The following is a 20,317-nucleotide window of genomic DNA, read 5'->3' as shown; positions in this document are numbered from 1 at the left end:
TTCAGGGCTCTGTTTCTTAGGCTACTGGACACCATTAGCTCCAGAGGGATCGGTACTCAGGTCTCACCCTCGCCGTCCGTCCCAGAGCCGCGCCGCCGTCCTCCTCGCAGAGCCGGAAGAAAGAAGCCGGGTGAGTATGTGAGGAAAAGACTTCAGAGGCGGCAGAAGACACCTTGATCTTCATAGAGGTAACGCACAGCAGTGAAGCTGTGCGCCATTGCTCCCATTCACCTCCCACACTTCGGTCACTGTAATGGTGCAGGAGTGCAGGGCGGGGCGCCCTGGGCAGCAATAAACACCTCCTGTGGCAAATACACATATATACATGTACAGCTGGGCACTGTACATGTTTAAAAAGAGCCCCCGCCATGTTAGAAAATTTGAGCGGGACAGAAGCCTGCCGCCGAGGGGGCGGGGCTTCTCCCTCGGCACTCACCAGCGCCATTTTTTTCTCCACAGCACCGCTGAGAGGAAGCTCCCCGGACTCTCCCCTGCTTGACACACGGTGAAAGAGGATTTTAAAGTAGAGGGGGGGCACATAATTGGCGCATATACATGATACAAAAGCGCTACTGGGTAAACATTGTGTTTTTTTCCTGGGTCATATAGCGCTGGGGGTGTGCTGGCATACTCTCTCTCTGTCTCTCCAAAGGGCCTGGTGGGGAACCTGTCTTCAGAAAAGAGCTTCCGTGTGTGTGCGTGGTGTGTCGGTACGCGTGTGTCGACATGTCTGAGGTTGAAGGCTCACCTAAGGAGGAGGGGGAGTGTATGAATGCTAGATCTCCGTCGGCAGCGCCGACGCCTGACTGGATGGATATGTGGAATGTTTTAAGTGCTAATGTTAATTTCTCTGACGTCCTAAGTGGATGCTGGGACTCCGTAAGGACCATGGGGATTAGCGGCTCCGAAGGAGACTGGGCACAACTAAAGAAAGCTTTAGGACTACCTGGTGTGCACTGGCTCCTCCCACTAAGACCCTCCTCCAGACCTCCGTTAGATTCTTGTGCCCGGCTGAGCTGGATGGGGGGCTCTCCTGAGCTCCTAGAAAGAAAGTATATTTAGGTTTTTTATTTTACACAACAGACTCGCTGCAGCGAGGGACTAAGGGGAGAAGAAGCGAACCTACCTAACAGGTGGTAGTTTGGGCTTCTTAGGCTACTGGACACCATTAGCTCCAGAGGGATCGACCGCAGGACCCGACCTTGGTGTTCGTTCCCGGAGCCGCGCCGCCGTCCCCCTTACAGAGCCAGAAGCATGAAGTCCGGAAAATCGGCGGCAGAAGACTTCGGTCTTCACCAAGGTAGCGCACAGCACTGCAGCTGTGCGCCATTGCTCCTCATGTACACCTCACACTCCGGTCACTGATGGGTGCAGGGCGCTGGGGGGGGCGCCCTGAGGGCAATATATGACACCTTGGCTGGCAAATCTACATCATATATAGTCCTAGAGGCTATATAGATGTAAAATTACCCCTGCCAGTATTCCAGAAAAAGCGGGAGAAAGTCCGCCGAAAAAGGGGCGGGGCTTCTCCCTCAGCACACTGGCGCCATTTTCTCTTCACAGTGCAGCTGGAAGACAGCTCCCCAGGCTTTCCCCTGTAGTTTTCAGGCTCAAAGGGTTAAAAAGAGAGGGGGGGGGCACTAAATTTAGGCGCAATATATGTATACAAGCAGCTATTTGGGGAAAAATCACTCAGTTATAGTGTTAATCCCTGCATTATATAGCACTCTGGTGTGTGCTGGCATACTCTCTCTCTGTCTCCCCAAAGGACTTTGTGGGGTCCTGTCCTCAGTCAGAGCATTCCCTGTGTGTGTGCGGTGTGTCGGTACGGCTGTGTCGACATGTTGGATGAGGAAGGTTACGTGGAGGCGGAGCAGAGGCCGATAAATGGGATGTCGCCCCCTGTGGGGCCGACACCAGAGTGGATGGATAGGTGGAAGGTATTAACGGACAGTATCAACTCCTTACATAAAAGGCTGGATGACGTAACAGCTGTGGGACAGCCGGCTTCTCAGCCCGCGCCTGCCCAGGCGTCTCAAAGGCCATCAGGGGCTCAAAAAACGCCTGTTACCTCAGATGGCAGACACAGATGTCGACACGGAGTCTGACTCCAGTGTCGACGAGATTGAGACATATACACAATCCACTAGGAACATCCGTTACATGATCGCGGCAATGAAAAATGTGTTACGCATTTTCTGACATGAACCCAAGTACCACATAAAAGGGGTTTTATTTTTGGGGAGAGAAAGCAGCCAGTGTTTTGTTCCCCCATCAGATGAATGAATGAAGTGTGTAAAGAAGCGTGGTTTCCCCCAATAAGAAACTGGTAATTTCTAAAAAGTTACTGATGGCGTACCCTTTCCCGCCAGAGGATAGGTCACGTTGGGAGATATCCTTTAGGGTGGATAAGGCGCTCACACGTTTGTCAAAAGGTGGCACTGCCGTCTTAAGATACGGCCACCTTGAAGGAACCTGCTGATAAAAAGCAGGAGGCGATCCTGAAGTCTGTATTTACACACTCAGGTTATATACTGAGACCTGCAATTGCCTCAGCATAAATAGTGCTGCTGCAGCGTGGTCTGATACCCTGTCAGATAATATTAATACGCTAAGACAGGGATAATATTTTGCTAACATTGAGCATATTTAAGACGTTGTCTTATATATAAAGGATGCACAGAGGGATATTTGCCGGCTGGCATCCAGAATTAATGCAATGTCCATTCTGCCAGGAGGGTATTAGAAACCTGGCAGTGGACAGGTGATGCTGCCTGTAAAAGGCACATGGAGATTCTGCCTTATAAGGGTGAGGAATTGTTTGGGGATGGTCTCTGGGACCTCGTATCCACAGCAACAGCTGGGAAGAAAAATTTTTACCTCAGGTTTCCTCACAGCCTAAGAAAGCACCGTATTTTCAGGTACAGTCCTTTCGGCTTCAGAAAAGCAAGCGGGTCAAAGGCGCTTCCTTTCTGCACAGACAAGGGAAGAAGGAAAAAAGCTGCACCAGCAGCCAGTTCCCAGGATCAAAAATCTTCCCCTGCTTCCTCTGAGTCCACCGCATGACGCTGGAGCTCCACAGGTGGAGACAGGTGCGGTAGGGGCGCGTCTCGGGAACTTCAGGGACCAGTGGGCTTGCCCACAGGTGGATCTCTAGGTTCTGCAAATAGTATCACAGGGATACAGGCTGGAGTTCGAGGCGACTCCCCCTCGCCGTTACCTCACATCAGCCTTGCCTGCTGCCCTCGGAGAAAGGTGGTACTGGCGGCAATTCACAAGCTGTACTTCCAGCAGGTGAAATCAAGGTACCCCTCCTTCAACAAGGCCGGGGTTACTATTCCAAAATGTTGTGGTACCGAAACCAGACGGTTCGGTGAGACCCATTCTAAAATTGAAAGCCTTGAACACTTTTATATACGAAGGTTCAAGTTCAAAATGGAATCGCTCAGGGCGATTATTGCAAGCCTGGAGAATTTTCATGGTATCACTGGACATCAAGGATGATTACCTGCATGTCCCTAATTACCCTCTTCACCAGGAGTACCTCAATATTGTGGTACAGGATTGTCCTTACCAATTCCAGAAGTTGCCGTTGGTCTGTCCCCAGCACCGAGGTATTTACCAAGGTAACGGCCGAAATAATTATCCCGTACTTGGACGATCTCCTTATAAAGGCGAGGTCCGGGGAGCAGTTGTTCGTCGGAGTAGCACTATCTCGGGAAGTGCTACAACAGCACGGCTGGATTCTGAATATTCCAAAGTCGCAGCTGGTTCCTACGACGCGTCTACTGTTCCTGGGTATGGTTCTGGACACAGAACAGGATAAAAAGGGTTTCTCTCGGAGGAGAAGTCCAAGGAGTTGTTGTCTCTAGACAGAGACCTCCTAATACGTATACAGGTGTCGGTGCATCAATGCACGCGAGCCCTGGGAAAGATGGTTGCTTCTTACGAAGAAATTCCATTCGCCAGGTCCCATGCAAGGATTTTCCAGTGGGATCTGTTGGACAAGTGGTCCTGGTCGCATCTTCAGATGCATTGGCGGATAACCCTGTCTCCAAGGGTCAGGGTGTCGCTGTTGTGGTGGCTGCAGAGTGCTCATCTTCTAGGGGGCCGCAGATTCGGCATACAGGACTGGGTCCTGGTGACCACGGATGCCAGCCTTCGAGGCTGGGGGGGCAGTCACACAGGGAAGGAAAGGAGACTTCCCTACACATAAATATTCTGGAACTAAGGGCCATTTACAATGCCCTAAGTCAGGCTAGACCCCTGCTTCAACACCGGCCGGTGCTGATCCAGTCAGACAACATCACGGCGGTCGCTCATGTAAACCGACAGGGCGGCGCCCGAAGCAGGATGGCGATGGCAGAAGCCACAAGGATTCTCCGATGGGCGGAAAATCATGTGTTAGCACTGTCAGCAGTGTTCATTTCCGGAGTGGACAACTGAGAAGCAGACTTTCTCAGAAGACACGACCTCCACCCGGGAGAGTGGGGACTTCATCCAGAAGTCTTCCAAATGATTGTACACCGTTGGGAAAGGCCACAGGTGGACATGATGGCGTCCCGCCTCAACTAAAAGTTACAAAGATACTGCGCCAGGTCAAGGACCCTCAGGCGATAGCTGTGGACCCTCTGGTAACACCGTGGGTGTACCAGTCGGTGTATGTGTTCCCTTCTCTGCCTCTCTTACCCAGGGTAATGAGAATAATAAGGAGGAGAGGAGTATGAACTATACTCATTGTTCTGGGTTGGCCAAGAAGAGCTTGGTAACCAGAACTCCAAGAAATGATCCCAGAGGACCCATGGCCTCTGCCGCTCAGACAGGACCTGCGGCAGCAGGGGGCCTGTCTGTTCCAAGACGTACCGCGGCTGCGTTGACGGCATGGCGGTTGAACGCCGGATCCTGAAGGAAAAGGGAATTCTGGAGGAAGTTATCCCTACGCTATTTAAAGCTAGGAAAGAAGTGAACGCAAACCATTATCACCGCATATGGCGGAAATTTGTTGCGTACTGTGAGGCCAGGAAGGCCCCAAAGGAGAATTTTCAGCTAGGTCGATTTCTGCACTTCCTCCACTCAGAGGTGACTATGGGCCTAAAATTGGGTTGCATTAAGGTCCAGATTTCGGCTCTATCGACTTTCTTCCAAAATTGAACTGGCTTCACTGCCTGAAGTTCAGACTTTTGTTAAGGGAGTGCTGCATAGTCAGCCCCCGTTTGTGCCTCCAGTGGCACCGTGGGATCTCAACGTGGTGTTGGATTTCCTGAAGTTGCATTGGGTTGAGCCACATAAATCCGTGGAGCTATAATACCTCACGTGGAAAGTGGTCTTTCTGTGGGCCTTGGCGTCGGCCAGGCGTGTATCAGAATTGGCGGCTTTGTCATACAAAAGCCCTTATCTGTATTTTATATGGATAAGGCGGAATTGAGGACTCGTTCCCAATTCCTTCCTAAGGTGATATCAGTTTTTCATGTGAACCAACCTATTGTGGTGCCTGCGGCTACTTGGGACTTGGAGGATTCCAAGTTACTGGATGTAGTCAGGGCCCTGAAAAGTATATGTTTCCAGGACAGCTGGAGTCAGGAAAACTGACTCGCTATTTCTCCTGTATGCACCCAACAAGCTGGGTGCTCCTGCTTCTAAGCAGACGATTGCTCACTGGATCTGTAGTACGATTCAACTTGCACATTCTGCGGCTGGACTGCCGCACCCTAAATCTGTAAAAGCCCATTCCACGAGGAAAGTGGGCTCTTCTTGGGCGGCTGCCCGAGGGGTCTCGGCTTTACAACTTTGCCGAGCTGTTACTTGGTCGGGGTAAAAACGTTTTTGTAAGAGTCTACAAGTTTGATACCCTGGCTGAGGAGGACCTAGAGTTTGCTCATTCGGTGCTGCAGAGTCATCCGCACTCTCCCGCCCGTTTGGGAGCTTTGGTATAATCCCCATGGTCCTTACGGAGTCCCAGCATCCACTTAGGACGTCAGAGAAAATAAGAATTTACTCACCGGTAAATCTATTTCTCGTAGTCCGTAGTGGATGCTGGGCGCCCATCCCAAGTGCGGATTGTCTGCAATACTTGTTTATAGTTATTGCCTAACTAAAGGGTTATTGTTGAGCCATCTGTTGAGAGGCTAAGTTATATTTCATACTGTTAACTGGGTATAGTATCACGAGTTATACGGTGTGATTGGTGTGGCTGGTATGAGTCTTACCCGGGATTCAAAATCCTTTCCTTATTGTGTCGGCTCTTCCGGGCACAGTATCCTAACTGAGGTCTGGAGGAGGGTCTTAGTGGGAGGAGCCAGTGCACACCAGGTAGTCCTAAAGCTTTCTTTAGTTGTGCCAAGTCTCCTGCGGAGCCGCTAATCCCCATGGTCCTTACGGAGTCCCAGCATCCACTACGGACTACGAGAAATAGATTTACCGGTGAGTAAAATCTTATTTTATTGCACAAAAGATTAGACAAAGCTGAAGCTAGGGTACAGTCAGGGAGTCAACCCATGTCTGTCCCAATGTCGCCGGGACCTTCGGGGTCTCAGAAGCGCCCACTATCCCAAATAGTTGACACAGATACCGACATGGATTCAGACTCCAGTGTCGACTACGATGATGCAAAATTACAGCCAAAAGTGGCTAAATGTATTTGATATATGATTATTGCAATAAAAGATGTTTTGCATATCACAGAGGAACCCCCTGTCCCTGACACGAGGGTACACATGTATAAGGGAAAGAAACCTGAGGTCACCTTTCCCTCTTCACATGAGCTGAACGAATTATGCGAAAAAGCGTGGGAAACTCCAGACAAAAAACTGCAGATTCCCAAAAGGATTCTAATAGCGTATCCTTTCCAGTCACAGGACAGAATACAGTGGGAATCCTCCCCTAAGGTAGACAAAGCTTTGACACGCTTATCAAAAAAGATAGCGCTCCCATCCCAAGATACGGCTACCCTCAAAGATCCTGCTGACCGCAAGCAGGAGGTTACCTTGAAGTCCATTTACACACATTCTGGTACGTTACTCAGACCGGCAATTGCGTCGGCCTGGGTTTGTAGTGCTGTAGCAGCATGGACAGATTCCTTATCAGCGGATATTGAGACCCTTGATAAGGATACCATTTTAATGACCCTAGGGCATATAAAAGATGCTGTCTTTTATATATGAGGGATGCTCAAAGAGACATTAGTTTACTGGGTTCCAGAATAAACGCTATGGGGTATATTTACTAAGGTCCCGATTTTGACCGAGATGCCGTTTTTTCATCAAAGTGTCATCTCGGTAATTTACTAAACTCAAATCACGGCAGTGATGAGGGCATTCGTAATTTTTTGGAAGTCCAAGAAAAAAATTACGAATGAATACACCATCGGTCAAAACGCGGCTGTTTAAGTATGAATCTCGGTAATTTACTAAGAAGTGCAAAGCAAAAAAAAAACAAACACTGCCGTGAAAAATTACAACTCGTAAAAAAGTGCTTAAAAAAAAAACCAGACCTGCTTTTTTTTTACCGTGATTGGATAGGCATGCACGGATCCATGAGATCCGTGCATGTATATCAGTGGGAAGGGGTGGGAAAGTGGTTATTTTCCCAAAAAAAAATGCGTGGGGTCCCCCCTCCTAACCATAACCAGCCTCGGGCTCTTTGAGCCGACCCTGGTTGCAGAAATATGGGGGGGAAAATGACAGGGGTTCCCCCATATTTAAGCAACCAGCATCGGGCTCTGCGCCTGGTCCTGGTTCCAAAAATACGGGGGACAAAAAGAGTAGGGGTCCCCCGTATTTTTAAAACCAGCACCGGGCTCCACTAGCTGGACAGATAATGCCACAGCCGGGGGTCACTTTTATATAGTGCCCTGCGGCCGTGGCATCAAATATCCAACTAGTCACCCCTGGCCGGGGTATCCTGGGGGAGTGGGGACCCCTTCAATCAAGGGGTCCCCCCCCAGCCACCCAAGGGCCAGGGGTGAAGCCCGAGGCTGTCCCCCCCATCCAATTGGCTGCGGATGGGGGGCTGATAGCCTTTTGTGAAAATGACAAGATATTGTTTTTAGTAGCAGTACTACAAGGCCCAGCAAGCCTCCCCCGCATGCTGGTACTTGGAGAACCACAAGTACCAGCATGCGGCGGAAAAACGGGCGTAGTAGTAGTAGTAGTAGTAGTAGTAGTAGTAGTAGTAGTAGTAGTAGTAGTAAAAAAAAAATACCCAAAAAAAGACAAGACACACACCGTGACAGTAAAGATTTATTACATACATGCACACAAACATACATACTTACCTTATGTTCACACGCAGGTCGGTCCTCTTCTCCAGTAGAATCCAAGGGGTACCTGTTGAATAAATTCTTCTCACCAGATCCAGGGTCCTCGGGGCAACCATTTGTAATCCAGGTACTTGAATAAAATAACAAAACGGAGAGCCGAGCCACGAACTGAAAGGGGCCCCATGTTTTCACATGGGACTCCTTTCCCCGAATGCCAGAAACCCACTCTGACTTCTGTCTAAGTGGGTTTCTTCAGCCAATCAGGGAGCGCCACGTTGTAGCACTCTCCTGATCGGCTGTGTGCTCCTGTACTGAGTGACAGGCGGCACACGGCAGTGTTACAATGTAGCGCCTATGCGCTCCATTGTAACCAATGGTGGGAACTTTCTGCCCTGCGGTTGACCTAAAGTGACGTCACCGCTGAGCAGAAAGTTCCCACCATTGGTTACAATGGAGCGCATAGGCGCTACATTGTAACACTGCCGTGTGCCGCCTGTCACTCAGTACAGGAGCACACAGCCGATCAGGAGAGTGCTACAACGTGGCGCTCCCTGATTGGCTGAAGAAACCCACTTAGACAGAAGTTAGAGTGGGTTTCTGGCATTCGGGGAAAGGAGTCCCATGTGAAAACATGGGGCCCCTTTCAGTTCGTGGCTCGGCTCTCCGTTTTGTTATTTTATTCAAGTACCTGGATTACAAATGGTTGCCCCGAGGACCCTGGGACCCTGGATCTGGTGAGAAGAATTTATTCAACAGGTACCCCTTGGATTCTACTGGAGAAGAGGACCGACCTGCGTGTGAACATAAGGTAAGTATGTATGTATGTTTGTGTGCATGTATGTAATAAATCTTTACTTTCACGGTGTGTGTCTCTTGTCTTTTTTTGGGTATTTTTTTAGTAATAGTACTACAGGTACCAGCGGGCCCGTTTTTCCGCCGCATGCTGGTACTTGTGGTTCTCCAAGTACCAGCATGCGGGGGAGGCTTGCTGGGCCTTGTAGTACTGCTACTAAAAACAATATCTTGTCATTTTCACAAAAGGCTATCAGCCCCCCATCCGCAGCCAATTGGATGGGGGGGACAGCCTCGGGCTTCACCCCTGGCCCTTGGGTGGCTGGGGGGGACCCCTTGATTGAAGGGGTCCCCACTCCCCCAGGGTACCCCGGCCAGGGGTGACTAGTTGGATATTTGATGCCACGGCCGCAGGGCACTATATAAAAGTGACCCCCGGCTGTGGCATTATCTGTCCAGCTAGTGGAGCCCGGTGCTGGTTTTAAAAATACGGGGGACCCCTACTCTTTTTGTCCCCCGTATTTTTGGAACCAGGACCAGGCGCAGAGCCCGATGCTGGTTGCTTAAATATGGGGGAACCCCTGTCAATTTTTTCCCCATATTTCTGCAACCAGGGTCGGCTCAAAGAGCCAGAGGCTGGTTATGCTTAGGAGGGGGGACCCCACGCAATTTGTTTTTAAGTTTTACAGTGTTTATTGAAAAAAAAAAAAAAAATGAACCCCAGCACGGATCACACAGATCCGGCCGAGATTCATTTTGAAAAAGTCGGCAGTGTTTTGCTAATCACTGCCGTAAAAAACTGGAAAAAAAAACGAATGACATCGACATCGGAAAACCCGAAAATGCAGAATACGGCAGCTTAGTAAATTAGTCGTAATAAATTCAAAAAGTTGCATATTTACACTTTCGATGTCATTCGTGATTGAACTTTGACCTCAAACGGGAAAACACGAATCTTAGTAAATTTACCCCAATGTCTATTTCTGCTAGGCGAGTCTTATGGACCCAACAGTGGACGGGTGATGCCGACTCAAAGAGGCATATGGAGTTTTTGCCTTACAAGGGTGAGGAATTGTTTGAAGAAGGCCTCTCTGACCTCGTCTCCACAGCTACGGCAGGTAAATCGAAATTTTTGCCTTATATTCCCTCACAATCTAAGAAAGCTCCTCATTATCAAATGCAGTCCTTTCGTTCAAATAAAAGCAAAAGAGTACGTGGATCGTCCTTTCTTGCCAGGGGCAGAGGAAAGAAGCTGCACAACACAGCTAGTTCCCAGGAACAGAAGTCCTCCCCGGCCTCTGCAAAATCCACCACATGACGCTGCAGCTCCCCTGAGGGAGTCCGCTCCAGTGGGGGCACGTCTTCGACTTTTCAGTTACATCTGGGTTCACTCACAGGTGGATCCCTGGGCAATGGAAATTGTTTCCCAGGGATACAAGCTGGAATTCGAAGAGGTGCCTCCTCGCCGGTTTTTCAAATCGGCGCTACCAACTTCTCCCCTGGAAAGGGAGATAGTGTTACAGGCGATTCAAAAATTGTGTCTTCAACAAGTGGTGGCCGAGGTTCCCCTGCTTCAGAGAGGGAAGGGGTACTACTCAACCCTGTTTGTGGTCCCGTAACCGGACGGTTCGGTCAGACCCATTTTGAATTTAAAATCCCTGAACCTTTACTTAAAACGGTTCAAGTTCAAGATGGAATAGCTCCGAGCGGTCATCGCCAGCCTGGAAGGGGGGATTTTATGGTATCGCTGGACATGGATGCGTACCTGAGATTTGCGATACAGGATTGTCATTACCAATTTCAGACGTTGCCGTTTGGGCTTTCCACGGCCCCTAGAATTTTCACCAAGGTAATGGCGGAAATGATGGTGCTCCTGCGAAAGCAGGGTGTCACAATTATCCCGTACTTGGACGATCTCCTCAACCTCCTCCGAGGTTGGGGAGCAGTCACGCAGGGAAGAAATTTCCAAGGTCTTTGGTCAAGTCAAGAGACTTGTCTTCACATCAACATCCTGGAACTGAGGGCCATATACAATGCCCTACGTCAAGCGGAGACCTAACTTTGCGACCGACCAGTGCTGATTCAGTCGGACAACGTCACCGCAGTAGCTCATGTAAACCGCCAAGGCGGCACAAGGAGCAGAGTGGCGATGGCGGAAGCCACCAGAATTCTTCGCTGGGCGGAGAATCATGTAAGTGCACTGTCAGCAGTGTTCATTCCAGGAGTGGACAACTGGGAAGCAGACTTCCTCAGCAGACACGACCTGCATCCAGGAGAGTGGGGACTTCATCAGGAAGTCTTAGCACAGATTGCAAGTCGGTGGGGATTGCCCCAAATAGACATGATGGCGTCCCGTCTCATCAAAAAGCTACAAAGGTATTGCGCCAGGTCAGGAGATCCTCAGGCGGTAGCTGTGGACGCCCTAGTGACACCGTGGGTGTTCCAGTTGGTCTATGTATTTCCTCCTCTTCCTCTCATACCCAAGTTGTTGAGAATAATAAGAAAAAGAGGAGTGAGAACAATACTCATTGTTCCGGATTGGCCACGAAGGACCTGGTATCCGGATCTGCAGGAAATGCTCACAGAAGATCCGTGGCCTCTTCCTCTAAGACAGGACCTGTTGCAACAGGGTCCCTGTCTGTTCCAAGACTTACCGCGGCTGCGCTTGACGGCATGGCGGTTGAACGCCGGATCCTAGCGGAAAAAGGTATTCCGGATGAGTTCATTCCTACGCTAATAAAGGCTAGGAAGGACGTGACATCTAAACATTATCACCGAATATGGCGAAAATATGTTTCTTGGTGCGAGGCCAGGAATGCTCCTATGGAAGAATTCCATCTAGGCCGTTTTCTTCACTTCCTACAGACTGGAGTGAATTTGGGCCTAAAGTTAGGCTCCATTAAAGTTCAGATTTCGGCCTTATCCATTTTCTTTCAAAAGGAATTGGCCTCTCTGCCTGAAGTACAGACTTTTGTGAAGGGAGTACTGCATATTCAGCCTCCTTTTGTGCCTCCGGTGGCGCCTTGGGACCTTAACGTGGTGTTAAGTTTTCTTAAGTCACATTGGTTTGAACCACTTAAAACAGTGGAGTTGAAATATCTCACTTGGAAGGTGGTCATGTTGTTAGCCTTGGCTTCGGCTAGGCGAGTTTCGGAATTGGCGGCTTTATCACATAAAAGCCCCTATCTGGTTTTCCATATGGATAGAGCGGAATTGCGGACCCGTCCTCAATTCCTACCTAAGGTGGTTTCATCCTTTCATATGAACCAACCTATTGTCGTGCCTGTGGCTACACGGGACTTGGAGGATTCCGAGTCCCTTGATGTGGTCAGGGCTTCGAAAATTTACGTGGCCAGAACGGCTAGGATCAGAAAAACAGAAGCACTGTTTGTCCTGTATGCAGCCAACAAGGTTGGCGGCCCTGCTTCAAAGCAGACTATTGCTCGCTGGATCTGTAACGCGATTCAGCAGGCGCATTCTACGGCAGGATTGCCGTTACCAAAATCGGTTAAGGCCCATTCCACTAGGAAGGTGGGCTCGTCTTGGGCGGCTGCCCGAGGGGTCTATGCACTACAGCTGTGCCGAGCTGCTACTTGGTCGGGGTCAAACACCTTTGCAAAGTTCTATAAGTTTGATACCCTGGCTGAGGAGGACCTTGAGTTTGCTCATTCGGTGCTGCAGAGTCATCCGCACTCTCCCGCCCGTCTGGGAGCTTTGGTATAATCCCCATGGTCCTTACAGAGTCCCAGCATCCTCTAGGACGTTAAGAAAATAAGATTTTAAACCTACCGGTAAATCTTTTTCTCGTAGTCCGTAGAGGATGCTGGGCGCCCGTCCCAAGTGCAGACTATTTCTGCAAACTTTTATATAGTTATTGCTTTCATAAGGGTTATGTTATAGTTTTGTCGATTTTGGACCGATGATATGTTGTTGTTCATACTGTTAACTAGATTGTATATCACAGGTTATACGGTGTGATTGGTGTGGCTAGTATGAATCTTGCCCTTAGATTAACTAAAATCCTTTCCTCGTACTGTCAGTCTCCTCTGGGTACAGTTTCTCTAACTGAGTTCTGGAGGAGGGGCATAGAGGGAGGAGCCAGTGCACACCCAGATCCAAAGTCTTTCTTAAAGTGCCCATGTCTCCTGCGGATCCCGTCTATCCCCATGGTCCTTACAGAGTCCCAGCATCCTCTACGGACTACGAGAAAAAGATTTACCGGTAGGTTTAAAATCTTATTTTTACGTAAGATCACAGGTAATTTCCATGACCAGACCAATGTTCATTATTCTAAACTGCTTTAGTGTTGCTATGGATGTGTGCCTCCTTGTCTAGAAAGTGTTTTCCATTCTAAGCAGTTTCAGAGTACTGTTCTTGAGGAAAATAGACTTCTCTTAAGCAGTTCAGTGTCCTGTCACTTGACTGATACAGCCTCGGTTAGCACATGCTAATTTCTCTATCGTCCTAGTGGATGCTGGGGTTCCTGAAAGGACCATGGGGAATAGCGGCTCCGCAGGAGACAGGGCACAAAAAGTAAAGCTTTTCCAGATCAGGTGGTGTGCACTGGCTCCTCCCCCTATGACCCTCCTCCAGACTCCAGTTAGATTTTTGTGCCCGGCCGAGAAGGGTGCAATTCTAGGTGGCTCTCATAAAGAGCTGCTTAGAGAAAGTTTAGCTTAGGTTTTTTATTTTACAGTGATTCCTGCTGGCAACAGGATCACTGCAACGAGGGACAGAGGGGAGAAGAAGTGAACTCACCTGCGTGCAGGATGGATTGGCTTCTTGGCTACTGGACATCAGCTCCAGAGGGACGATCACAGGTACAGCCTGGATGGTCACCGGAGCCGCGCCGCCGGCCCCCTTGCAGATGCTGAAGTAAGAAGAGGTCCAGAATTTTTTTTTTTTTTTCTTTGTCCAATACATATGTATACCCATTCAGTTAAATAGTCAGTGTGTTCATGTCTTACCGTTAGTAGCTTCTATGTAGTATTTCCTGTCTAGTTTCCATAGGGCCCGATTCAGCATGGATCGCAGATTTGCGAAAAATCGCACATCTACAGTCTGTTACACTAACATGAGGGGGGGGACACCCCTCAGGGCAAGTCCGACCCGCATGCGGATCCAGTCAACAACCCCCCCCTTCCCCCGCACACATGCAAAATCAATGTTCAGTGGCAATGCTTTTGCATGTTTAGGGTAGCTCTAAACATGTGAAGGCATCGCCTCCGTGCAGACAGCTTCCTTCCATGTTTCTGGACGCAGCGGTTGCGTGTCACATTACGCAGCCGCTGCTGCCCGTTCCACAAACAGTCCGGACACGCCTGCATTGTCCGGTCTGTGCCCCCAAATAGCGCCACAATGCCCCTTAAACGCTGCCGCGATTCCCCTCCTGCCCCGCAAATGCCTCTGCCTATCAGTCAGGCAGAGGCATTCGCAGATGTGAGATGCTGTCACATCTCAGTGTGCACATGCGCAGTGTGGCTTCTGCGCATGTGCACGCTTCACAGGGCATCAGCATGCAAACGCTCCTGCAGTAGCGTTCCATGCTGACTTAGGCCCATAGTTACAATTACTTGGTTTTGTTTCCCCTCTAGTGTAATGCAACGAGTCACAAAGTCTGAAGGACATAGCTCCTCAATTAGTTTTGGAAATGGTTCTTATTTTTAGAACTAAATCAATCGGTAGTATACATACATATTTATTTATTTATTTTCTTTCTTTTTTTTTTTTCTTCCTTAACTATGGTCATGGTGATATGCAGAGGTTAAAGTGAGCCGGAACGGGGCGGATCTACGTTCCGTCAGTTTGCGTTCCGGCTCGCCTAACCCAGGAAAAAGTCGGGCGCCCGCTGAGATTTTGTTACCAGTGGGCGCCCGGCTTCTTCTCTCAGTGGCCGCCGGAGCTCACTCCTGAGTTCCGGTTTACGGCTCAGGCAGTGTGCGCGTGCGGCGCTACGGGAGAGACGTCAAGACGAAGAGCGGGAGGGCAGCAGCGGTCCGGGAGCGGGGCTAATGAGTTTTGTGGGGGGGGGTTTGTGTTTAGTTTTTTTTTTTTTTTGTATGTGTGTAAGCGGCGCTACTGGGCTGGGGGGCATCACGTCTGGCTGGGGGCAACACTACACGAGGCATTACCACTGGGGGCACTACTAATGAGGGCATTACATATGGGGTACTTTATAAGGGGCATCACTCCTTGGGACATAAGGGGCACTACTGAGGGCATTGTATAAGGGGCACTATTGCTGTGGCCATTGTGTGTATTTGGGGTGCTGCTACTGTGGACTTTATGTACAAGGGGCACTAATGTGTGGTGTAATGTTAATAAGATTGTGCTACCGTGCAGCATAAATTAAATTGAGGATACTATTGGGTGACCACGCCCATTTTTTGTGGCGCGCGCGCAATTCCTTTCATTTCATGGCCGTGGTGGAGAGGGAAGGGGGGGAGGGGGGAGAGAGTTCCACTACCTATTTAGGACCACTTTAAGCACTGGTGATATTAATGATTCATTGTGGGTATCTAGGAGCTAGTGCCTGTAATTTTCCTACACACTTACCTTACCTTACTTAAAATGGTTTGCAAACTAACTTTGCTGTTGCAATTAACAGTTGATTAAAGAAACGCAATGGTTATAACATTATAAAATTGTGTATTTTATTTCCTTAGCTTTCCCTTGGTTTGGCATGGACATTGGTGGAACCTTAGTGAAGCTGTCTTACTTTGAACCGATTGACATTACAGCAGAGGAAGAGCAAGAAGAAGTTGAAAGCTTGAAGAGTATCCGTAAATATCTGACTTCCAATGTTGCCTATGGTTCCACAGGCATTAGGGATGTCCATTTGGAATTGAAAGACTTAACTCTCTTTGGTAGAAGAGGAAACTTGCACTTCATTCGATTTCCCACCCACGACCTACCAAGATTCATTCACATGGCCAGGGATAAAAATTTCTCAACAATTCACACTGTCCTGTGTGCAACAGGCGGTGGTGCATATAAATTTGAAGAAGAGTTTAGAACGGTAGGTCATTTCTCTTCATGACGTAAAAGAAAAGGATCTGATTGTACTATTAAATATGTTTCTTTCTTATGTTTTAAGAAACTTCAGCACAAACTGTTTTTATTTTAATGTAGATTGGAAACCTACAGCTACACAAAGTGGATGAACTGGATTCTCTTGTTAAAGGCTTGTTGTACATAGATTCTGTTAGTTTTAATGGACAGGCTGAGTGCTATTATTTTGAAAACGCTTCACACCCCGAGCAGTGCCAGAAGATTCCCTTTAATCTGGATGACCCTTATCCTTTGTTAGTTGTAAACATTGGTTCTGGAGTCAGCATTCTCGCAGTCCATTCTAAGGACAGTTATAAGAGAGTCTGTGGTACAAGGTAATGAGCTTTTAAAGTCTTGGGGTTTTTGTGGTTTTTTTTATTTTTTTTATTCGATTAGCAATAAAAATAAGCTTATTCATGTCATTTATTTGTGTTCATAACAATTAAGCACAGAAAGGATTAAGTGAGAAAGTTATGGCACTTACAAGGCTAGTGAATAAGTAACAGTGATGAATCCTGTTCCAACTCTGTCTTTGCAGTCTGGGCGGTGGAACCTTCCTCGGTCTCTGCAGTTTACTGACAGGATGTGAAAGTTTTGAAGAGGCTCTGGAAATGGCATCATCTGGCGACAGCACCAACGCAGATAAACTAGTACGGGACATATATGGAGGAGACTATGAAAGATTTGGCCTTCCTGGCTGGGCGGTAGCATCAAGGTAAGAGAGAGTTTCTCTTAGTGATCATTTTCTTTCATTTTAGTTTGTAATACACCTGAAATATTTTTGGAATATGAACAGCTGTGCTGCTACTTATAGCATTCATTTTCTAAATGGCTCTAGAGATGAGGGTATAATTTATTTTCTCTGACGTCCTAGTGGATGCTGGGGACTCCGTAAGGACCATGGGGAATAGACGGGCTCCGCAGGAGACTGGGCACTCCAAAAGAAAGATTAGGTACTATCTGGTGTGCACTGGCGCCTCCCTCTATGCCCCTCCTCCAGACCTCAGTTAGAATCTGTGCCTGGCCAGAGCTGGGTGCTCCTAGTGGGCTCTCCTGAGCCTGCTAGTTAAAGAAAGTATTTGTTAGGTTTTTTATTTTCAGTGAGCTTCTGCTGGCAACAGACTCACTGCTACGTGGGACCGAGGGGAGAGAAGCAAACATACCTGTTCACAGCTAGGTTGTGCTTCTAAGGCTACTGGACACCATTAGCTCCAGAGGGTTCGAACACAGGCAGCTGTCCTCGATCGTCCGTTCCCGGAGCCGCGCCGCCGTCCCCCTCGCAGAGCCAGAAGATCAGAAGCTGGAAGACGGTCAAATCGGTCGGCTGAAGACTCCTGTATTCATTTAAGGTAGCGCACAGCACCGCAGCTGTGCGCCATTGCTCCCACTGCACACCACACACTCTGGTCACTGGGGGGGGGGGGGGGGGGCCTGGGCAGCAATTAGAGTACCATAAATCTACACGTAATACAGTCTGGACTGTATATGTGAAAAATCCCCCGCCATTTTCCTGTCACAGACAGCGGGAGAAGCCTGCTGCTGAGGGGGCGGGGCCTTCTTCCTCAGCACACCAGCGCCATTTTTCTTCACAGCTCCGCTGGAAGGACGCTCCCCAGGCTCTCCCCTGCAGTCTCCTGGAAGCTAGAAGGGTAAAAAGAGAGGGGGGGCACATAAATTTAGGCTCAAAAGGTGTTTATTAAGCAGCTATTGGGAAATCACTTCTTGTGGTGTATATCCCTGAGTTATATAGCGCTGTGGTGTGTGCTGGCATACTCTTTCTCTGTCCCCCCAAAGACCTTGTGGGGTCCTGTCCTCAGTCTGAGCATTCCCTGTGTGTGTGCTGTGTGTCGGTACGGCTGTGTCGACATGTTTGATGAGGAGGGTTACGTGGAGGCGGAGCAAGGGCAGATAAATGTGGTGTCGGTGCCGACACCGGATTGGATGGATATGTGGAAGGTCTTAAATGACAATGTAAACTCATTACACAAAAGGTTTGATGATGTTGCTGCCGGGGGACAGCCGGGCTCTCAACCCGGGCCTGCCCAGGCGCCTCAGAGGCCGGCAGGGTCTCAAAAACGCCCACTATCTCACTTGGTTGACACGGATGCCGACACGGAGTCCGACTCCAGTGTCGACGATGAGGCACAATTACAGCCTAAAATGACCAAGGCCATCCGATACATGATTATTGCAATGAAAAATGTATTACACATTTCAGAGGTTGACCCTGTCCCTGACAAGAGGGTAAATATGTTTGGGGAGATAAAGCAGCCAGTGACTTTTCCCCCGTCACATGAATTAAATGAGTTATGTGAAGAAGCGTGGTCTTCCCCTGATAAGAAAGTGGTGATTCCCAAAAGAATACTAATGGCGTACCCTTTCCCGCCAACGGATAGGTTACGTTGGGAATCCTCCCCTAGGGTAGACAAGGCCCTGACGCGCTTATCTAAGAGGGTGGCCTTGCCGTCTCAGGATACGGCCGCCTTAAAAGAGCCTAGGAAGCTATCCTGAAGTCAGTGTATACACACTCTGGTACTCTACTGAGACCAGCTATTGCTTCAGCCTGGATGTGCAGTGCTGTAGCAGCATGGACAGATACTCTGTCAGAGGAGTTAGATACCCTGGACAGGGATACCGTATTGCTAACCCTTGGCCATATTAAAGACGTTGTCTTGTATATGCGGGATGCCCAGAGGGACATTTGCCTGCTGGGCTCTAGAATAAATGCAATGTCCATTTCTGCTAGGCGGGTCTTATGGACTCGGCAATGGACAGGGGATGCCGACTCTAAAAAACACATGGAGGTTTTGCCTTATAAGGGTGAGGAGTGGTTTGGGGACGGTCTCCACAGTAACAGCTGGAAAGTCAACTTTCTTGCCACAGGCTTCCTCACAGCCTAAGAAAGCACCGTATTACCAAATGCAGTCCTTTCGTTCTCAAAAAAGCAAGAAAGTCAGAGGGGCGTCTTTTCTTGCTAGAGGCAGGGGTAGAGGAAAGAAGCTGCACCATGCAGCTAGTTCCCAGGAACAAAAGTCCTCCCCGGCTTCCACTAAGTCCACCGCATGACGCTGGGGCTCCACAGGCGGAGCCAGGAGCGGTGGGGGCGCGTCTCCGACACTTCATCAGTCAGTGGGTTCGCTCACAGGTGGATCCTTGGGCTATACAGATTGTATCGCAGGGATACAAGCTGGAGTTCGAGGTGACACCCCCCCCCCCCCCCCTCACCGTTACCTAAAATCTGCCTTGCCAGCTTCTCCCCCGGAGAGGGAGGTAGTCCTGGCGGCAATTCACAAGCTGTACCTCCAGCAAGTGATAATACTGGTACCCCCCCCCTTCAGCAGGGAAAGGGTTACTATTCCACACTGTTCGTGGTACCGAAACCGGACGGTTCGGTAAGACCCATTCTAAATTTAAAATCCTTGAACATTTACATGAAAAAGTTCAAGTTCATAATGGAATCGCTCAGAGCGGTCATTGCGAGCCTGGAAGAAGGGGATTTTATGGTATCTCTGGACATCAAGGATGCGTACTTGCATGTCCCCATTTATCCACCTCACCAGGAGTACCTCAGGTTTGTGGTACAGGACTGTCATTTCCAATTCCAGACGTTGCCGTTTGGTCTGTCCACGGCACCGAGAGTTTTTACCAAGGTAATGATGGTACTCCTTCGGAAGCAAGGAGTTACTGTTATCCCGTACTTGGACGATCTCCTCATAAAGGTGAGGTCCAGGGAACAGTTGTTGATCAGCGTAGCATACTCTCAGGAAGTGTTGCTACAACACGGCTGGATTCTGAATATTCCAAAGTTGCAGCTGTGTCCTACGACGCGTCTGCCCTTCCTGGGTATGATTCTGGACACAGAACAGAAGAAGGTGTTTCTCCCGGAGGAAAAGGCTCAGGAGTTAGTGACTCTGGTCAGAGACCTCCTGAAACCAAAACCGGTATCGGTGCACCACTGCACGCGAGTACTGGGAAAGATGGTGGCGTCATACGAGGCCATTCCCTTCGGCAGGTTCCATGCCAGGATCTTTCAGTAGGATCTGTTGGACAAGTGGTCCGGATCGCATCTTCAGATGCATCTGCTGATCACCCTGTCCCCGAGGGCCAGGGTGTCTCTTCTGTGGTGGCTGCAGAGTGCTCATCTTCTTCAGGGCCGCAGGTTCGGCATTCAGGACTGGGTCCTGGTGACCACGGATGCAAGCCTCCGCGGATGGGGGG

General features: G+C 49.2%; 1 protein-coding gene across 3 annotated transcripts in view; it reads left to right on the top strand.

Annotated features, from left to right (window-relative positions):
- PANK3 (pantothenate kinase 3) overlaps positions 1-20,317 on the top strand; it is a 55,050-nt gene that overhangs the window by 13,793 nt on the left and 20,940 nt on the right. For 2 of the 3 annotated variants that reach the window (XM_063928237.1, XM_063928238.1), the window contains exons 3-5: positions 15,715-16,067; positions 16,181-16,434; positions 16,638-16,814. In XM_063928237.1, coding sequence (XP_063784307.1) covers positions 15,715-16,067; positions 16,181-16,434; positions 16,638-16,814 — 784 coding nt within the window. Of the gene's footprint in view, positions 1-10,039; positions 10,168-15,714; positions 16,068-16,180; positions 16,435-16,637; positions 16,815-20,317 lie in introns of all 3 variants that reach the window. The other variant, XM_063928236.1, reaches the window with a different exon arrangement.

Source organism: Pseudophryne corroboree, chromosome 6 (genome assembly GCF_028390025.1).
Source record: "Pseudophryne corroboree isolate aPseCor3 chromosome 6, aPseCor3.hap2, whole genome shotgun sequence".
Classification (NCBI taxonomy): domain Eukaryota; kingdom Metazoa; phylum Chordata; class Amphibia; order Anura; family Myobatrachidae; genus Pseudophryne; species Pseudophryne corroboree.
The sequence above is the reverse complement of the archived record's forward strand: the minus strand, read 5'-3'. Positions and strand labels throughout refer to the sequence as shown.